We start from the raw sequence: 18,169 nt of genomic DNA, 5'->3' as shown, positions 1-18,169 counted from the left end.
AGTTAAAGGCAGTTCATCATTGAATTCAGTGATGTCATCTCTGTTCAGTTGAAAATAGTGATACTATAATACTGATACTAACTATATGTCGCAGCGATACCGTCTGGGCAGAACTATTGTCCCAGCCACCAAAGAAAGATTTGCAAATAACCTGCCTGATCTATCTCAACTGCTAATTGTACCCAAAAATACACACGAATTAGACGAAATTACTGACAACATGGGCACTATTTTCTCTAATACATTAGAAGCTGTTGCCCCAATCAAATTGAAAAAAGTTAGAGAAAAACGTACTGTACCATGGTATAACAGTAATACTCACTCTCTCAAGAAATTAACTCGTAGTCTTGAACGCAAATGGAGAAAAACTAACTTAGAAGTTTTTAGAATTGCATGGAAAAACAGTATGTCCAGCTATAGACAGGCTCTAAAAACTGCTAGGGCAGAGCATATACACAAACTCATTGAAAATAACCAAAACAATCCAAGGTTTTTATTTAGCACAGTGGCTAAGTTAACAAATTACCAGATGCCACCTGATTCAAATATTCCACCAACGTTAAATAGTAATGACTTTATGAATTTCTTCACTGATAAAATAGATAACATTAGAAATACAATAGCGAATGTAGATTCTACAACATCTAACACTTCAGTTTCATCCATCGCACCCAAAGATAAACTGCAGTGCTTTACAACCATAGGACAGGAAGAGCTAAATAAACTTATCACTGTATCTAAACCAACAACATGTTTATTAGATCCTGCACCCTCTAAATTACTGAAAGAGCTGTTACCTGTAGCCGAAGAACCGCTTCTCAATATCATAAACTCGTCGTTATCTTTAGGACACGTCCCAAAACCATTCAAGCTGGCGGTTATCAAGCCTCTTATTAAGAAACCAAAACTAGATCCTAGTGTACTGGCAAATTATAGGCCTATTTCAAATCTTCCATTTATGTCTAAAATTTTAGAAAAAGTTGTGTCTGCTCAATTGAGCACCTTCCTGCATAAAAATGATCTGTATGAAGAATTCCAGTCAGGTTTTAGGCCCCACCATAGCACAGAAACTGCACTTGTTAAAATTACAAATGACCTGCTCCTTGCGTCAGACCAAGGCTGCATCTCATTTCTAGTCTTACTTGATCTTAGTGCTGCGTTCGACACCATAGACCATGACATACTCATAGATCGATTACAAAACTATACAGGTATTCAAGGGCAGGCTCTAAGATGGTTTAGATCCTACCTGTCCGATCGCTACCATTTTGTTTACTTAAATGGGGAGTCATCTCATTTATCATCAGTAAAATATGGAGTGCCACAAGGATCCGTCCTAGGTCCCCTTCTATTTTCAATATATATGTTGCCCCTTGGTAATATTATTAGAAAATACGGAATTAGCTTCCACTGTTATGCTGATGATACTCAGCTATATATCTCAACGAGACCAGATGAAACTTCCCAATTATCTAAGCTAACAGAGTGTGTTAAAAATGTAAAAGATTGGATGACACACAATTTTCTCCAATTAAATTCGGATAAGACAGAGATACTAATTATTGGACCAAAAAACACTACTCAGAATCTTGTAGATTACAATCTGCAACTAGACGGATGTACTGTTACTTCCTCTACAGTCAGAAATCTGGGTGTTAAATTAGACAGCAATTTGTCTTTTGAAAATCATATTTCCAATGTTACAAAAACTGCATTCTTCCATCTTAGAAACATTGCCAAGCTACGAAACATGTTATCTGTTTCTGATGCAGAAAAGCTAGTTCATGCATTCATGACCTCTAGACTGGACTATTGTAATGCACTTCTAGGTGGTTGTCCTGCTTGGTCAATAAACAAGCTACAGGTAGTCCAAAATGCAGCAGCTAGAGTCCTTACGAGGTCAAGAAAATATGATCATATTACCCCAATTTTACAGTCTCTGCACTGGCTACCTATTAAGTTCCGTATCAATTACAAATTATCATTACTTACCTATAAGGCCCTAAATGGTTTAGCTCCAGCGTACCTAACTAGCCTTCTACCACGTTACAACCCATCACGCACCCTAAGGTCACAAAACGCTGGACTTTTGGTCGTTCCTAGGATAGCAAAGTCCACTAAAGGAGGTAGAGCTTTCTCACATTTGGCTCCCAAACTCTGGAATAGCCTTCCTGATAATGTTCGGGGTTCAGACACACTCTCTCTGTTTAAATCTAGATTAAAAACACATCTCTTTCGCCAAGCATTCGAATAATGTATCTTTTTAATTGTGAGTGTAGTTGCATCTGTTCAAAGGTGCATTTTTATTCATTAGCTTGGGTTAAACTAATTTTACTTTGTTGGATCAGCAGCTATGCTAATGATGTCTGTATTTTGTTTCTATGTTTCGCCACGGGATTTACATCCCGTGGTAACTAGGATTTAAACAAGCTCCAGTCTGGATCCAGAACACCTGAGAAGAGATGATGCTGACCCTCAGAGGACCCCAGATGATGCTAACCTTGAATCAACAAACAGAACTAACAATTATTGCTTAATGTGTGACTGAATCATATAATAACTTAATTAATAATATTGATAGTTCATCGTCTAGCTGACTACGTCTTGTATTATTATTATTATTTTTATTTTTTCTAAAATCCTGTCAAATGTGCACAAACTACTAGCTACTACTAAATATTGTAGAAACATAATTTTCTGTAAAGTTGCTTTGTAACGATTTATTTTGTAAAAAGCGCTATACAAATAAACTTGAATTGAATTGAATTGAATGTAACCATGGTTCCCTGAGTAGGGAACGAGACACTGTGTCCTCTAGCTCCCTGCCATGCTTCAGATGCAAGCTTCAGACGAAGAAGTGAATGACGTGTTCTCCCATTGCTTGTTTATAGTCGCGCCGGTAGTGACAACAGAGGCTGTCGCTGGCCAACAAGTTGGTGTTTTTTCAATGTATGCTTCAGACATGGGTCACGTCGAGGTGTTCCCCCATAGCGACCCCTAGAGGACGCAGTGTCTCGTTCCCTACTCAGGGAACCATGATTACATTCGTAACCTGAGACGTTTTTATCCAATGAATCACAAGAGACAATCACCAGCACTTGATTAAGGCACATCAAGCGTGCTGCATGCTTATTGGCTCAGTGACATTGATGAGATTAACCCCTTAGATATCAAAATTTGATACTGAATGGCAGGACATTTTTTGATACTGTATGGCAGGGGTGGCGAACGTCAGTCCTCGAGAACCACAGCTCTGCAGAGTTTTGCTTCAACCCTAATCAGACAACACATCTGAACAAGCTAATCAAGAGCCCCTTTCACACTGCGATTCCAGAAAATACACGGGTAATGTGTCCCGGCAATTGTTCCCGGGTCGCTAGATTTAGCCCCTTTCACGCTGACAGTGAATATACGGAATATGTGTGTGCATTCACACACAACCCGTAAAGGTCCCGTAAAGACACGTGACATCAGCATGTTACGTGTAATTCACGAGTCAAAAACACTAGGCACGTTGACTTTCACTGAAGCTGGCGAACGATCTCAGCTTCCTTGTGGAAAGTGTGGAACTAACTGATCTCTGCTTCATTACAGTTTGAACGTATTTTTTTTTTCATCCCGAATGTTGATCTGTCTTCAAAACACCTGGTAAGAGTCGTGCAATAACGTGGATCATCAATATGACATACCCTTTACAGCATTATTTCTGGCTTCCGTTCACACAGTGCTCGTTCCGGGACTGAACTCGGCAATGTTACTAGGTCCCCGACCCGGGATCAATCCCGGAATCAATCTCGGGACGTGTTTGCGTTCACACAGAAGGCAACCAGGCAATGTTCCGGCAATTTTCCGGGTCCAAAGTGCAGTGCAAGGGGCTAAGGTCTGAAGGGTTACTAAAAAGCTACAGACAGGATAGTTTTAATTAGAGTTGGACCTGAACTCTGCAGGACTGCGCCTCCCCGGGGCCGGAGTTCGCCAACCCTGCTCTATGGTATCAAGGCAATTTGGTCGGTGCCTAAAAAGTATAACAACTTTAAACCCATCCCTAATCTCAATATTGTGCTTTTGATCTCTCTCTCTGTCTACATTCTCAGAAAACCATTGTGCAAAAATTGTAGCTTTAGGAGTAGCTTTTCAACTTGTCACTGGGGCAGTAACCTCACTGTAACCTCAAAGGGATACCACTGTACCTTATTTATCCCTAAAAGGTTAATGAAAGTATCATAAGAGTACTAGGTACTAATATGCACACTTTAGGGGTAAAGAAGGTACAGAGGTGTTCCTTTGAGGGTACTTACCCAGTGACAATCTGTTATACACCTAAAGCTACAGTTTTTGCTCATCATTGGACTTGAAATAGGCAATTAGTGAGATAAAAGTGATTTGGTGACAGGTTTCTTTTGCATCAAAATGCTTTAAAAAAGATCTTAGCTTCTTGTTTTCAAAGAGTTGGTATAAAAAGTCAATTTAAAAAGCTTCAACTTAAATATTCAGTATCAATAAAATATGGATAGGTTTTGTACTCTTTTCATGTAGGTCCTTAGACTCTTAATTAATAAAATGTTGGACATAGTATCTGTCTGTGCTTTCATTTAACTACAGTACCTTAGTAATTTTTACACCCCCGGTCATCAACTTCATAACAGATTCTGTTTACTTCACCATATAAAGGTGTCTTTAATATTACAGGAGAGCAAATTCATGTATTTCAAGCACATCTAGGGGGATTTCTGCAGCTGAGATGGAAGCAAACAGAGATTCATCAAATTGCTTTAGAGGGAGTGAACTGCACCAACAGAGCAAACACAAGAGGGTCAGCAGTCCTTTTACAGGCCCACTGTGTAGAAACAATTTATCCTTCAGATTCAAGTGCTGGTTTTGCGCTAGTCACTATAAATAACACTGTAATGGAGAATCGTATACGTATCACACATCATTTATTCATATTTACACTAGTCAGCAGCACTTGAGATGAGGAATGGGTCAGTGGGGATGGCTTAAGGTAATGCTGCTGAAATAATTGTTTTTTGGTATTTGGTGCTTGAATGAGTTTTTATAAATTATGATTAAATTTGAAATTGCAATTCTGGCACCAGATGTATTAGCTACAATACTATAATGTTTGTATCGGAAAACAATTGGGTGAAGTGGAAAAGCAAGTCTACAGCACGCATGTACGATGCACACAAAATATGTCAAATCTGATTGGCTTACACAGCTTTCTCTTTCTGGTGAGTATGTCTTAAAGTGACAGCAGTCTAATACACCTGCTGCTGTCTGTGTCCTTAATTAGACAACAAATGTCTGTAATAAGAATAAATATGTATTTGATTCATACAGTGAAGTCTATGTAGTCATATTTTACAATGATTACTTTTATTAAATTCTGAAAAATTTCTTACTTCAATATTACTAGACCTACCTGAAGAACTTTATTCATTTATTACTGTATGTTTATTTTTTATCTTGTTTTTATTTATTTCTCCTGTTTCTTGCAGTTTGCTTCTGTGTTCTTAATGTTTACTTGTACCACAACTAGTTATTATTATATTATAGTATTAGATTTTACTGTGATGTCAAGATATTAAGAAATTAGAAATTTTACAGTGTCTTAAGATTAAAATAATAATAATATTAATTATATTATTATTATTATTATTATTATTATTATTATTATTATTATTATTATTATTATTATTATTATTTTTACCATGTCAGTCTATTGTTGTAATACAGTACCAGTTATTTCACATTAATCTGCTCCTAAATGACACAAATTGATGGATATGCAGTAATGGATGATAAGCCAACAGTTATCAGCAGCCATGTGCAATGATGGAACGCTTACTTGGGGTTAAGGTCCCTGATCTACAGCTAATGGACAATTACTGTATGCATATAGATTTAGACCATTAAAATAGCCTGATTCTATGGAGATGGAAACATTTATTGTCCATTTTTTAATATCAGAGAGGACAGTAAATGACAGTTAATGCAATAGCTTGGTGGCTTTCATTTTTTTTGAAAGTCATAAAAACACTATCATGGAGTTTATCATTTGCTATATATATATTTGTGGTTGTCTCCCAGTCACTGCTACAGAATTTTACTCAACTTATGATTACTTCTGCTGCACAGAAACCCAGAATGTGAAAAAGGTCCATTGTCTATAACAAGGGATTTGATGATGTCCTCTGTGTAATTAGGCAAATGGGGCTGCTGTAAGTGCCAATGCATATGTGGTCATCTTCCATTAGTCTAAATGACTAATACTTCAAATACCCCTCTGTGAGGCACACATTCATGTATTTGGCACCATGGTGCTCTTAGATTTTAATGTTTAATCAGTTTGAGTCCTCGCCAAGAGTAAAGAGACATCATAAAAGACATTGATGGATAGGCATTAATGGATGATGTAAGCCACCAGTAATCAGCAGCCATGTGCAATGATGGAACGCTTACTAGGGGTTAAGGGCCCTGATCTACAGCTAATGGACAATTGCTGTATGCATATAAATTTAGACCATTAAAATAGCCTGATCCTACTAAGATGGAAACTTTTATTGTCCATTTTGTAATATCAGAGAGGAAGACATTAAATGCAATAGCCTGGTGGCTTTGTCAGTGTAAAAGGTAGATCAATAAGGGCCATTGAACCCGATCAAGCCACTGGCTTAACAACATGTTCTTATTAAGCTGTGAAATTAAGTCCAAGAATCAAGTGGAGTGAGCAATCAGATTGTGCTGACACAGAAAACCTCTCCTTGAAGAGATGTCAGAGTTCATTTGAAGTGTGTGGATGCTTCCTGACATTTCTGTGAAGGTATTGCATCCTACAGCCTCTACAATTCAAACAAATAAAAACTATTTGAAAAGCATTTACATTTTCTGACAGTTAACAAACCCTCTAATAGTTTTGCAGTTGGTTTTGCTCTATTGCAGCTATATGATATAGTATAACACTAAGTGTGGTTTCAACAAAAATATCTAAAAAAGATTTATCTGGGCTCACCCATTTCAACTGAAAGACTAAACATGCTCTGCTTTAACCACAAAAACTAACATTAAAATCTGAACGTGGCACAAGCTGCAAGAGCTTCAGAAGTAAATGAATCATATGAGATATAGGAATACACTGTAAACCCTGATAAGTTCACAGAACTCAAAAAATATTTTGTAACATATTACACAAAAACATTTAAGTGATGTTTTTAAATGTTTTAAGTTTACATAAACTTAAAAAATTTAATTCCAGTTGCCTTAAATTATCTCAAAGTTATCTTAAACAATTATATTTCTGAACTTATAATTAGGGAGTCATTCACTCATAATTTTAATTATTTTTCAACTCCTATAATGTGGGAAATACACTCAAAATTAGGCTTTTGCTGTCCATCCTCAGTCTAACCACAGGCTCTACTCTTCACCACAACGGTAACACTACAAATCCAACATAACATAAACCTTTGTAAAATCTAATATAACACAACATTTATGTATTAACTTATGTCCCTCTATGTTAATCTTGTGTAAAAACACACAAAATAACACTTAATTTCTAAATTTATTTTCCTTGTTTTCTGATGCAAAGAATGCTGGGAACTAGAAAACACAATAATTTTAAGTTCACCTCACTACAACAAATTTTTGAGTTAACAGAACTTTAAATTAAGTCCAATGAACTTTCGTTATTATTTGAGTGCAATTAACTAATTTCATTTGATTAATTTCACTGTTCGGTTTTACAGTGTAGTTTTGGAAGAGACAATAGAGCAATTTGTTGGTGTGAGAAATCTCCTAAATAGTATTCCATTTTGTACAGATCAGAGTTTTTGCTCATTATTAAAACACCCATAGCAAAATTTTAACGTCTTACCACAAGAAAAAGGGATGGCAGCAGTGTAAACCACTTTGTTTTAGCCATTTAACCAAACTAACATTAGCGGCATTACCCAAACATTACCAAGCCTTGTGGCTGCATGAGCTCCTACAAGGTTTGGATTCAAATGCTTTCAAATGCTTGCAAGACGTCTGAGTTACAGCATGTTGAATGGGTTTGGGACTAGTGAAAAAGTAGCCTCAGAGCTTTTCTTCTGCTGTGACATCCATTTGAGTAAAACAAATTATCCACAAAGATATAATGTCGGGCAGGATCTTGGTTCTATGCATGGGTTATTGGTTGGATAGGGGCAGGTCTGAATGCAAGCGTATAGTTGATTCTAAGAAAGGGGTGGGGTTTAAGCAGAATAAATGATTATATAAATCCTGCATATGTCATCAGAGAGAAGTCAAGTCAACCTTTATTTATATAGCACATTTAAAAACAACAGAGGTTGAGCAAAAGTGCTTTACAAATGAATAAAATTTTTAAAAACAGTTAAAAAACAACAACACATAATTCTATCAACATCAACACATAATTTATAATCTATTCAAAGGCTACAGAGAAAATATATGTCTTCAAGGATGACTTAAAAAATGGCTAAAGATGATGATGACCTCACACAGAGAGGAAGACTATTCCACAATTTCGGACCCCTCACCGAAAAAGCGTGGTCACCCTTAGATTTATAGCGGCAGCGAGGAACCGTCAGTAACAGTTGGTCAGAGGACGTTAGTGCTCTAGTCGGAGATTAAGGATATAAAAGATCACTGATGTACTTGGGAGCGAGGCTAACCTAGATGTAATAAATTAATGGATTACAATTTCCAAGTTAGAAGGGGAAAGCAAAGATTTAATTTTAGCAATTTATCTCAGTTGGTAAAAACTGCTTTTTAGAGAAGAATCACAACAACAACTAAAAGAAACATATATAACATGCATTTAGAGAATACTGTATTTTCTTAAACGTAATGCTTACTTTTAAAGTTTTAGAAAAGTTTTCTGAAGAATGCTTCAGTTGTTTTTGTCCACGTATTGAAAGTCAGTGTTCAAAACATCACTGTAACAAATATCTGTAGTTTTCACAGCATTATTAATGTAAAACGGGCAAATGCTTACTGTAGAACCTGTATATTTACAGGTTACTATTATTATTATTATTATTTTACCAATTACTATTAAAATAAATAATATTGTTAATATATGTAAAAATGTCTAAGTCATAACATAACATCATTTCATATATATAATTAAATAACAAAAATAAATATTAAACTGTTACTATGCTTCCACTATTCGAGCTCGCTGATTGGTTTAAGAATAAACCACCAATTTATCTTAGATATTTTTGCTGCATATGCTACAGAACAACTAATTCAAACATGCATAAATGGCTGTTGTGTTTCCTCCTGACTGCTTGCTCCAGTGACTATCTACCCTCTGCCGAGCTCTGCCTTGGATCTGGTTTTCCTGTTTTGCTGAGCGGTGCTGTTAATTTCCAGTCCATTCTAGGGCTGTGCGATTAATAGAAATCATCATAAAATCACGATTTGAGCATGCACGATTTCTAAATCTCTTCATAGCACGATTTTAGCACGGCCCTGACCTCCCGTAGTATGCTATCCGATCCAATCAGAATGCATTGCACCTAGCGCGAGAACAGAATAGACTGGCCATATGCCTAACTCTATGAACAATGCATGGCAAAAAAGAAAAAAAAAAGTCCCTGGACACGGAGTCTATAGCTACATTTTGTTACATCTTTACTATAGTGATAATTTTGACTTATGTCTGTTCTAGAGACATTAAAACTTTTTTTTTATAAAGCTCTAATTGGTTTTCTTTTGGAAATATGTTTAAAATTAATCCTGAATGCATTTATGACTGTAAAAGCATATCGGTGTGTGTCAAAATTGATCAAATAATTTTTTATTTATTTTTTTGTCCATATCGCACAGCCCAAGTTCATTCAATAAATAAAGTTAACAATCTAGCTTCTGAGTAATTAGTTATTAACCCAACAATAGCGGGGTCAGTTAATTTTTTGAAGTGGGCTGCGCAAACATATGTGACCAATCACGGAAAGTAGGGACACAAGTCGGTTCTGGGGCATTTTGAGTTATTCTGAAAGTGTAGTCTCCCAGCTTTCCAACGATGTGTAACACATGGAAATTTGATAATATATGGAGAAGTTGTGGCCATTTGAAGGTAGGCACTCAAAAAAGCTCAAACAGCGGAAATAGCCTCTGAAGATTTGCAGTTCTCACTGCTGCGAGTGAGAATGGGGCTCATTTACATCTCATTTAGATAAGCCATACCCCCTGCATAGCAACGACAGACATGACGGGAAAAATCGGACTGCATACTATTAATAATAAAGGAGAATGTGCATTATAAATGTCAGTAATTTATATTTTTTGACTTTTATAAAAATGATTTAGAGGCTGAAATATGTTTTATCTTTTTATAAAAAATCTTTAATCTTTCAAATATGGCCATCATTTTTAATGTTATTATTTTAATGTTTATGTAAACAAAAAGTACATATTGATGCTAATTTTATTTGTTATTTGCTGTTTTTCTACATAAAACTTGGTGAACTGATTTCATTGTGTAGCATTAGGACTTTTTTAACAGGATTCTGTGATAACCGATGAGCTAGCTAATAACAATAGGTAGATATGGGAAGGTCTAAACATGGACTAAACATGAGATAACGTGTGTTCTTAGAATGAACACAAAACGACAAACTTTGATGTTTATGGAAACTCACCCCATAAGAAACAGAAAAGTATTCTTGCTTCTTCTATCTCAAACACGGAGAGGCTTCTTTGTGATATCAACTAACAGATTCTGCAAAAAAAACGAAAATCACCAATTTTGAAAAAAAAAAAAACGCTTCTTTCTCATTTTGCTTGAAAGTTGTGCTGCCGACTTGTGTCACTGGTTTCCGTGACGGGTCACATTTTTGTGTGTGGTTTTGTGGGCCGCGAGCTGAAAAAGGTTGGGAATCACTGCTCTAACTTATGTTAAAAAAAGTGAAATCATACTCAACCACCCCTTTAAATTCCTCAGTAAAGATATATAGTTATATGTACCAATTTCTGGATTTTGTTTGACTGCTCTTGCTTTCCCTCAGGCTCAGTATAAAAACCACTTTGTGGCAGCATCTGGTGTTCCTCCAAAACTCACCACAAAGTCCAGCAGCTCCTCTGGGTGGACCAGTGCATGAAGTCTAGGCTCCGTGAGCTCAGTTTCAGACTCTTACTCTCTTTCTCTCTCTCTCTCTCTCTCTCTCTCTCTCTCTCTCTCTCTCTCTCTCTCTATATATATAAAGGTTGCAAAATGTGGCAATTAGCTATTTTGTAAAATAACTTGAGGTGCTGTGCATTTAAGTTAGCCAAATCAATGTTTACATTTACATACTGTAATAATAAAAACTCCCTAATCATCGGGAAGAAGGAGGCGGGAACCGGCGCACAATCAAAACATAATTTTAATATTCAAAATAAACACAAAACAGCGCGTCAGCCCCTCACGGCGACTGACGCGCACAAATAAAAGCCAAAACATAAAATAATGTCCCAGGCCTGGTCCTCTCTCGTCCTTCACTATAGTCACTCCAGTTTTATATCCTTCCATCTCCTACGTGGGACTCGATACTGGCGGTGGGGCGCAGGTGCAGCTCATCTCCAATCACTACACCTGGCCTCACTCCTCGTTCCCACGCCTCTCGGCCCCGCCCCACTCGCCACATACCCCCATCGCCCCTCGCAGGCCGGGGGGTACCCTCGAGACTGCGCTCTACTCCCCCCCCCTTCCCTCCGGGGGGGGACCGCTCACGGGGACCTGCGGGAACCTGGGGGTAGGACAGACGAGGCGAGAGAAAAGGAGATGGAAGGAGGAGCGACAGGGACGAGAGAGGGGAGAGAGGAAAAAAAAAATTCCGGTTCCCAGATGCACTGCTGCTCGGCCCTCCACCGGCTGGGTGATCTCCTCCGCGGTGCCCGGCGGTGGCACTGGACGGCCCTCGGCGGACGGCACGACACTCCTCCGCCGCCCGGTGGACGGCGACGGCTCCTCCGATTTTGGGCAGCGGCAGGAGTCCCCCGTTCCCTGCCCCTCCGGATTCCATCACGGAGGCGGCAGGCTCCGGCCCCCTGGCGAACGGCGCCGACTCCTCCGCTCCCTCACGGACGGCAGCCGCCCCTCCATATCGTGGGCGGCCGGCAGCGAGCTCGCCCGTCCCCGGCAACTCGCTCCAGCCCACCGCCTCGAGCGTCCATGGCGGCACATACTTCGCCTGCTCGAGGGCACCGCGGATTCACCACAGCGGCGAGGGATCTTCAGCAGCGCGTCCCTCCTTCTCCCGGGCTTCGGCACCACTGTAATAATATTAACATTTCCATACTCATCGGGAAGAAGGAGGCGGGAACCGGCGCACAATCAAAACATAAAATAATGTCCCAGGCCTGGTCCTCTCTCGTCCTTCACTATAGTCGCTCCAGTTTTATATCCTTCCATCTCCTACGTGGGACTCGATACTGGCGGTGGGGCGCAGGTGCAGCTCATCTCCAATCACTACACCTGGCCTCACTCCTCGTTCCCACGCCTCTCGGCCCCGCCCCACTCGCCACACATACTTTTTCCTTTTTTGGAATTTTAAAAACAAGTAGAAAATATGTTGATTTCTCATTTTTACCAAAAGAAATCAACAGAATTTCTATGTAAGGTTAGCAAACCAGGGAGATTTTACATTTATTTTAATGACGTGAACAACATTGAGTCAACATGATTTTAGCATACATACCTGATGTAGATGGGGCAACAACCAGAGACGAGCTAGCCAGGCAGTCGATACACATAATGCACTTTTGAAAGATGCTTTGACAGATTGCTTGTGTTTCCGCCCTTACATGCAAATATTGTTTTGCACTTATGACAACGAGGGTTGTCAGCATTAACTCTAGTGAAGTATAACCACACTTTGGAACATTTTGCTCTCTCCGCCATCGTCACTCTTTGTATTAAGCGGGAGTTTTCGTACTGTTTATGCGTGTACCGTGCTCATTCTTGTTGTGTGTGTGTGTGTGACTGACAGACAGCCTCCGCGGCGCGCATGCGAGTTCTTGCAGATCTCACAGACAAATGTCTTAATAATATCGCAAATTAGAAATTACTTGTAAGATAAAATGTGCACGATAATATTAAGCAAATCTCTTCGCCATCTTCACTCTTTATGATTAAGCAGGAGTTTACGTACAGTTAATGCATGTCGTGCGCTCGTTGTGGTGTGTGTGTGTGTGTGACTGACAGACAGCCTCCGCGGCGTGCATGTGAGTTCACGCAGATCTCACGGACAAACGTCTTAATATGATCGCACATTAGAAATGTTTGGCGAGATTAAATGTGCACGACAACATTATTAAGCAAAAATACATAGTACATTATTTTTTTTTCCTCCGGTACCGAAAGCAGAACCGATACCGTCAGATCTTACTGATACTACGGTCTTTCATAATTTAGCCCCGGGGCCAGTTTAATACTGGGTTTCGGTACCCATCCCTAAGTGGCAGGCAAAGTGGTGGAGACCGTGATCGCTACGCAGAGAGGGACCATCATAGTGACAGAGATCATCACAGTGAAAGCCGAAACGGTGAAGGGAGCCATAAAGACAGAGAGGGACGGTCAGAAAGAGATGGCGGCGAGAGTTCAGCGACTCATAAAGACAGCTTTGCAGTTCCTGATCCCCCCAAACGTAAGAAAAGCAGATGGGACAGTTAAAGTGTACAGGAAAGCAGCCGTCGACTGTTCTTTGATACGAATACAAAGCTGACCCAGTCTCCCTAGCAGTGTCTTTACCTGTCTGCTTGTCTTTTTGTCTGTATGTAAGATGAAGCTGTTTTAATGGTGTCTAGGAGACTCCCACTCCATCACCCTTGTCATTTACCAGAAATAAATGCATCCATTACAGGCTGTTTCAGCAACTTAGAATTGTGAATTCGTCCCCTTGGAATTATAAGGTTCTATCTGACATTTTTGTCCAAATTGATTTATTCCCATATTGTTATTCTGTGACAACTTATTTACATTATGTGATAGATTTTTTAAAATCTTGTATACATTATTGTTTATTTAAAAAACAATAAGGTTCTATCTACACGGTGGAATGCAAAAATTTTGAAGCTCAATATCTCCAAACTACTTGGAATGCAGACAGAACCTTATATTTCCAAAGGGACGAATTGGCAAGATGAAAAGAATGCACCATGAGCCTAAGTGTTGTGTTAAAGTAGATGTGACTGTTCAGTGGCACACTAGTTGTTGCTTTCTGAAGAAATGAATCAAATGAGAAATCTTAGCTCTGTAACAGAAAAAAAATAACAACTTTTTTTTTGTGTGTGTGCGCTGCTTCACAAACTATTTGTCAACAATATATTTAGTTTAAGACTTTTCCAGACATTTTCCAGTGTGTTTTAATGTGTGTTGTTCTTAATGTCCATTAACGGGTTTCTTTTCAGCATGCAGTAGTTCAAGCTGAAGGAAGGAAGTCTACCGTAAATTCACACACACTGATCAACCTAGTCATAAAACAATGGGAAGGAGGAGAAAACATTTTAGTGAATCTACAATAAAATCTATGTACTATACTATGATCTTGCATTCCCTTGCTCCATTTCCATCTCTTGTGAAGATTGATGTGCTGATGTGAGGCAATTGTGTCACAATCTAAGCCTGACTGTGTAGAAACACGATGATCTTTATTATTTTGAAAACACTAGTGTACAGTTCTGTCTGTGATCATGTTTCTGAATTAATAAGAAGAGGACACAAAAAAGCTTAGATGTTGGTTGTGTTTCAGAGAATTTATGTAATTTTTATATTTGAAGTAAACAATCATTTGGTATAGCTTCTAATACAACATGTCCTTAAATGGGGCAAAGTTTATTTTGAGTAAAGAGAAATAAATGGTTTTCACCTGTGACAAATTGATTGAGTAAATTAGCTGGTATAGAGGAAAATTATGCTTGTCACGAGAGAGGTGGAGCCATCCTGATTTTCAGCTGTATAAATTTGGATGGTGGAGCACTAGTGCATTATTGAACTGTGAGCTTAATAACAATGGGGTTTGGGCAAGTTGGATTTGGATTGGTTTTCATTTTTGTGCTGGGATTTTCTGAAGCACAGTGGAGTCCCAGTGAGAGAAATGATTGGACCCCAAGCGACTTTATGCCTAGGGCAAAAGTTCAGAAAACCGACTCTAGGATGCCTCCAATTCCCAAGAAATATGGCCCCAGTAAACCTGCATTAGCCCCACAAAGATTTCCTGTCCTAACACCAGCCAAGAGTGACTTTAGGAGGCCTTCTCAAGATGTTTTTGGAGTTCAGTCAAAAGAACAGATGCTGGGTCCAGTGACAAAACTGACATGGCAGTTTCCAAACCTGCCAGAAGAACCACAGCAGCCAGTCATCCCTTTTGATCCGCGTCACTTTGTACCTCCCAACAGCATAGCGGCTCAGTGTAGAGAGGGTTCCATATATGTGCAAGTCAAGAAAGACTTCTTTGGGATTGGGAAGCTAGTGAGCTCTTCTGCTCTTACACTGGGAGGCTGTACTGCAACTGGAGAAGACCCTTCTGCTCAAGTGCTTGTCTTTGAGTCTGGATTGCATGGATGTGGCAGTGTAGTGATGGTGAGGTTTAAATGTTCCATTTCAGTGGCTTGGAGTATTTTGACCAACAGGACTCTATCTTCAGGTAACTAACAATGAGCTTGTCTACACCTTCAAACTTCTCCACACCCCACAAGAGGCTTCATATGGTGTTCCTATTGTTCGGAGCATTAGCGCAGTGGTTGGAATCGAGTGTCACTATTCAAGGTGAGGTCAGGGTTCAAGGTTGCTGATGGACTGAAGGCAGAGTAAAGTGATAGTTTGACTCTCTTGCAGAAAGCACAATGTGAGCAGCGATTCCTTAGTGCCCAGTTGGGTCCCATATACCTCTCTTGAAGCTGCAGAGGAGGTCTTCGTCTTCTCCCTCAAGCTCATGACTGGTTGGTGTACCAAATGCTCTCGTAACTATCCAGTGCTTGTGAACCTGTTCTAAAAGTTGTCTTTGTAGATGACTGGAGATTCGAGAGGCCTTCTAACCAATACTTCCTGGGTGATATCATAAATCTTGAAGCATCTGTGCTTTCATATAGCCATGTTCCCATCCGTGTGTTTGTGGACAGCTGTGTGGCCACAATAGTCCCTGATGTAACATCTGTCCCCAGATACTCCTTTATTGAGAACAATGGGTGAGTGGTGCACCTCATGTGTCCCACACTAGGTGTATTGAAGATTAACTCTTTTCCTTTCCTAGGTGCTTGGTTGATGCCAAGCTCACAGGCTCCAGATCTCACTTCATGCCCCGAACTCAAGGTGACAAGTTGCAGCTTCAGCTAGAGGCTTTCAGGTTCCAGCAACCAGACAGTGGACTGGTATGTGACTTGTGCAATGCTTTATATTATGTGCTATCATGATCTACAAACGATGGTCTCTGCAGGTTTACATCACATGCATGGTGAAGGTGGCTTTAGCAACAATGACTCCAAATCCTGAACAGAAAGCTTGTTCCTTCTCCGCTAATGGGTATGATTCCCCACCACCTCAAAGTGTACAGGTGACTGAGGAAATGCTTTTAACTTAGGGGTGTCTTGTCAGTTGGGTGTCTGCAGATGGTTCTGACCAGGTGTGTGGCTGCTGTGACTCCACGTGTAGTACCAGAAGAGGAAGTGACCAGCCCCATAAAGGACAGATTAGTTTAGGTTGACCTTTATTATTATTTTGCACCACTTTTTCTAACTGCTTGTTTGTTCCTCAGATCTGCGGTGGGATAAATCCTCTGTTGGGCCCATCAGTGTTAAGGAACCTGGCTATGGCCAAAAATAACTGGAAGTGCTTTGACTTCATTAAAATGATCTTAATGGGTTGTGCATTTGTCTTGTGCTTTCTCTTCTCCCTCAACTCTACAATTTGAATCCTGTTATGTGGCTTTGCTGGCACACACATACGAGCCAAACTGCTTGTGACCACTGTCAAGTTTACCATCTTGAGTGTCTTGTAAAGGGGTCCTATTAAGTGGGGGGTGAAAGTGACTTGACCTTCCAAGTATGGTGACCCATACTTAAAATTTGTACATTTCATCAAAAGTGAACACACCCGGCGCAGTGGCCAGCCATTTATGCAGCAGCGCCTGGGGAGCATTTGGGGGTTCGGTGCCTTGCTCAAGGGCACCTAAGTTGTGGTTTTGCCAGCCTGAGATTCAAACCCACCTCCCTGGGGTTAGGAGTCAAATCTCTAAACACTAGGCCATGACTTCCCCTATTATGCTCCCTTACGTAGGCTTTATTTTGTTTTGGAGGTTTACAAGAACAGGATCTCACACTTGCCCAGTCTGGCATTAACCAGTTAAATGGTTCCTGTATCAAAAGGCCCACATTATGAAACCCAAAGTGTGCTGTGACTGGATGTGGAAGTACAGATGTTCCCACTCCTTGATAGAGGAGCAGAATCTGTGAGCGCTTGATGTGACGTGGCACCACGATTCCATCTCTAAAGCGATACTAAACTCTAGTGGAAGTGCAAACCATGCTTAGTCGTACCGAGCTTTTTTTTTTTTTTTTTACAAAGCAAATAAAACCTCCAATAAGATGTTTGGTTTAACATTTTTAAATGTGATTAAGAATTAACCGAAGAAAACAATGGGCTGCTTGGTTATAAAATGTTTTCAAACTGTTCCTGGAGCCTCCCCAGTGGTATATTTATTTTTATAAGACACCCACAGATTAAGTTGAGTACTCCACTAATCACCTAATGAGTTCATTCAGCTGAGAGACTCCCAAAAAAAAAAAAAAAACATGTTGGTGATTTAAAAAAAATGGCTATAGGGTTTAGGCAAGCAGTATTTGGAAAGTTATTGGTGTTGTAACACTAATGAGCTGATGGTATTTCAGCCGCCTGTTCCATATTAATGAATCCTGACCAGAGATGTATAGTAACGAAGTAGAACTACTTCACTACTGTACTTAAGTACTAATAGGCGGTATCTGTACTTTACTAGAGTATTATTTTTTTCTCCTACTTCCACTTTTACTGTTTAATACTTTTACTCTGATATTTTTTTTATGTGCTGCATCGTTACTCGTTACAATTATAAAAATGTTACGAATCATTCCATTACAAACCACTGCCAGAACTGTAGATGGGAGGTTTGATGAAGCTGTCATATCATTGAGCGAATCAAGC

At 39.5% G+C, this 18,169-nt stretch overlaps 1 protein-coding gene across 3 annotated transcripts; it reads left to right on the top strand.

Moving 5' to 3' along the window:
• The first annotated feature begins 14,971 nt into the window (after positions 1 to 14,971).
• On the top strand, positions 14,972 to 16,916 carry LOC128025872 (zona pellucida sperm-binding protein 3-like). 3 transcript variants are annotated; one of them, XM_052612461.1, is made up of 8 exons: positions 14,972 to 15,574; positions 15,639 to 15,760; positions 15,830 to 15,933; positions 16,002 to 16,179; positions 16,245 to 16,362; positions 16,428 to 16,513; positions 16,586 to 16,613; positions 16,746 to 16,916. In XM_052612461.1, the coding sequence occupies exons 1-8, from the start codon at positions 15,005 to 15,007 to the stop codon at positions 16,899 to 16,901; spliced, it is 1,362 nt and encodes a 453-aa protein (XP_052468421.1). In that variant the 5' UTR covers positions 14,972 to 15,004; the 3' UTR covers positions 16,902 to 16,916. The 3 variants fall into 3 exon arrangements, with proteins under 3 accessions (XP_052468421.1, XP_052468429.1, XP_052468413.1); XM_052612469.1 differs by having other exon boundaries at positions 16,586 to 16,674; positions 16,746 to 16,853; XM_052612453.1 differs by lacking the exon at positions 16,586 to 16,613 and having other exon boundaries at positions 16,428 to 16,544.
• Positions 16,917 to 18,169: the final 1,253 nt, after the last annotated feature.

Source organism: Carassius gibelio, chromosome A2, assembly GCF_023724105.1.
Source record: "Carassius gibelio isolate Cgi1373 ecotype wild population from Czech Republic chromosome A2, carGib1.2-hapl.c, whole genome shotgun sequence".
Taxonomy (NCBI): domain Eukaryota; kingdom Metazoa; phylum Chordata; class Actinopteri; order Cypriniformes; family Cyprinidae; genus Carassius; species Carassius gibelio.
The sequence above is the reverse complement of the archived record's forward strand: the minus strand, read 5'-3'. Positions and strand labels throughout refer to the sequence as shown.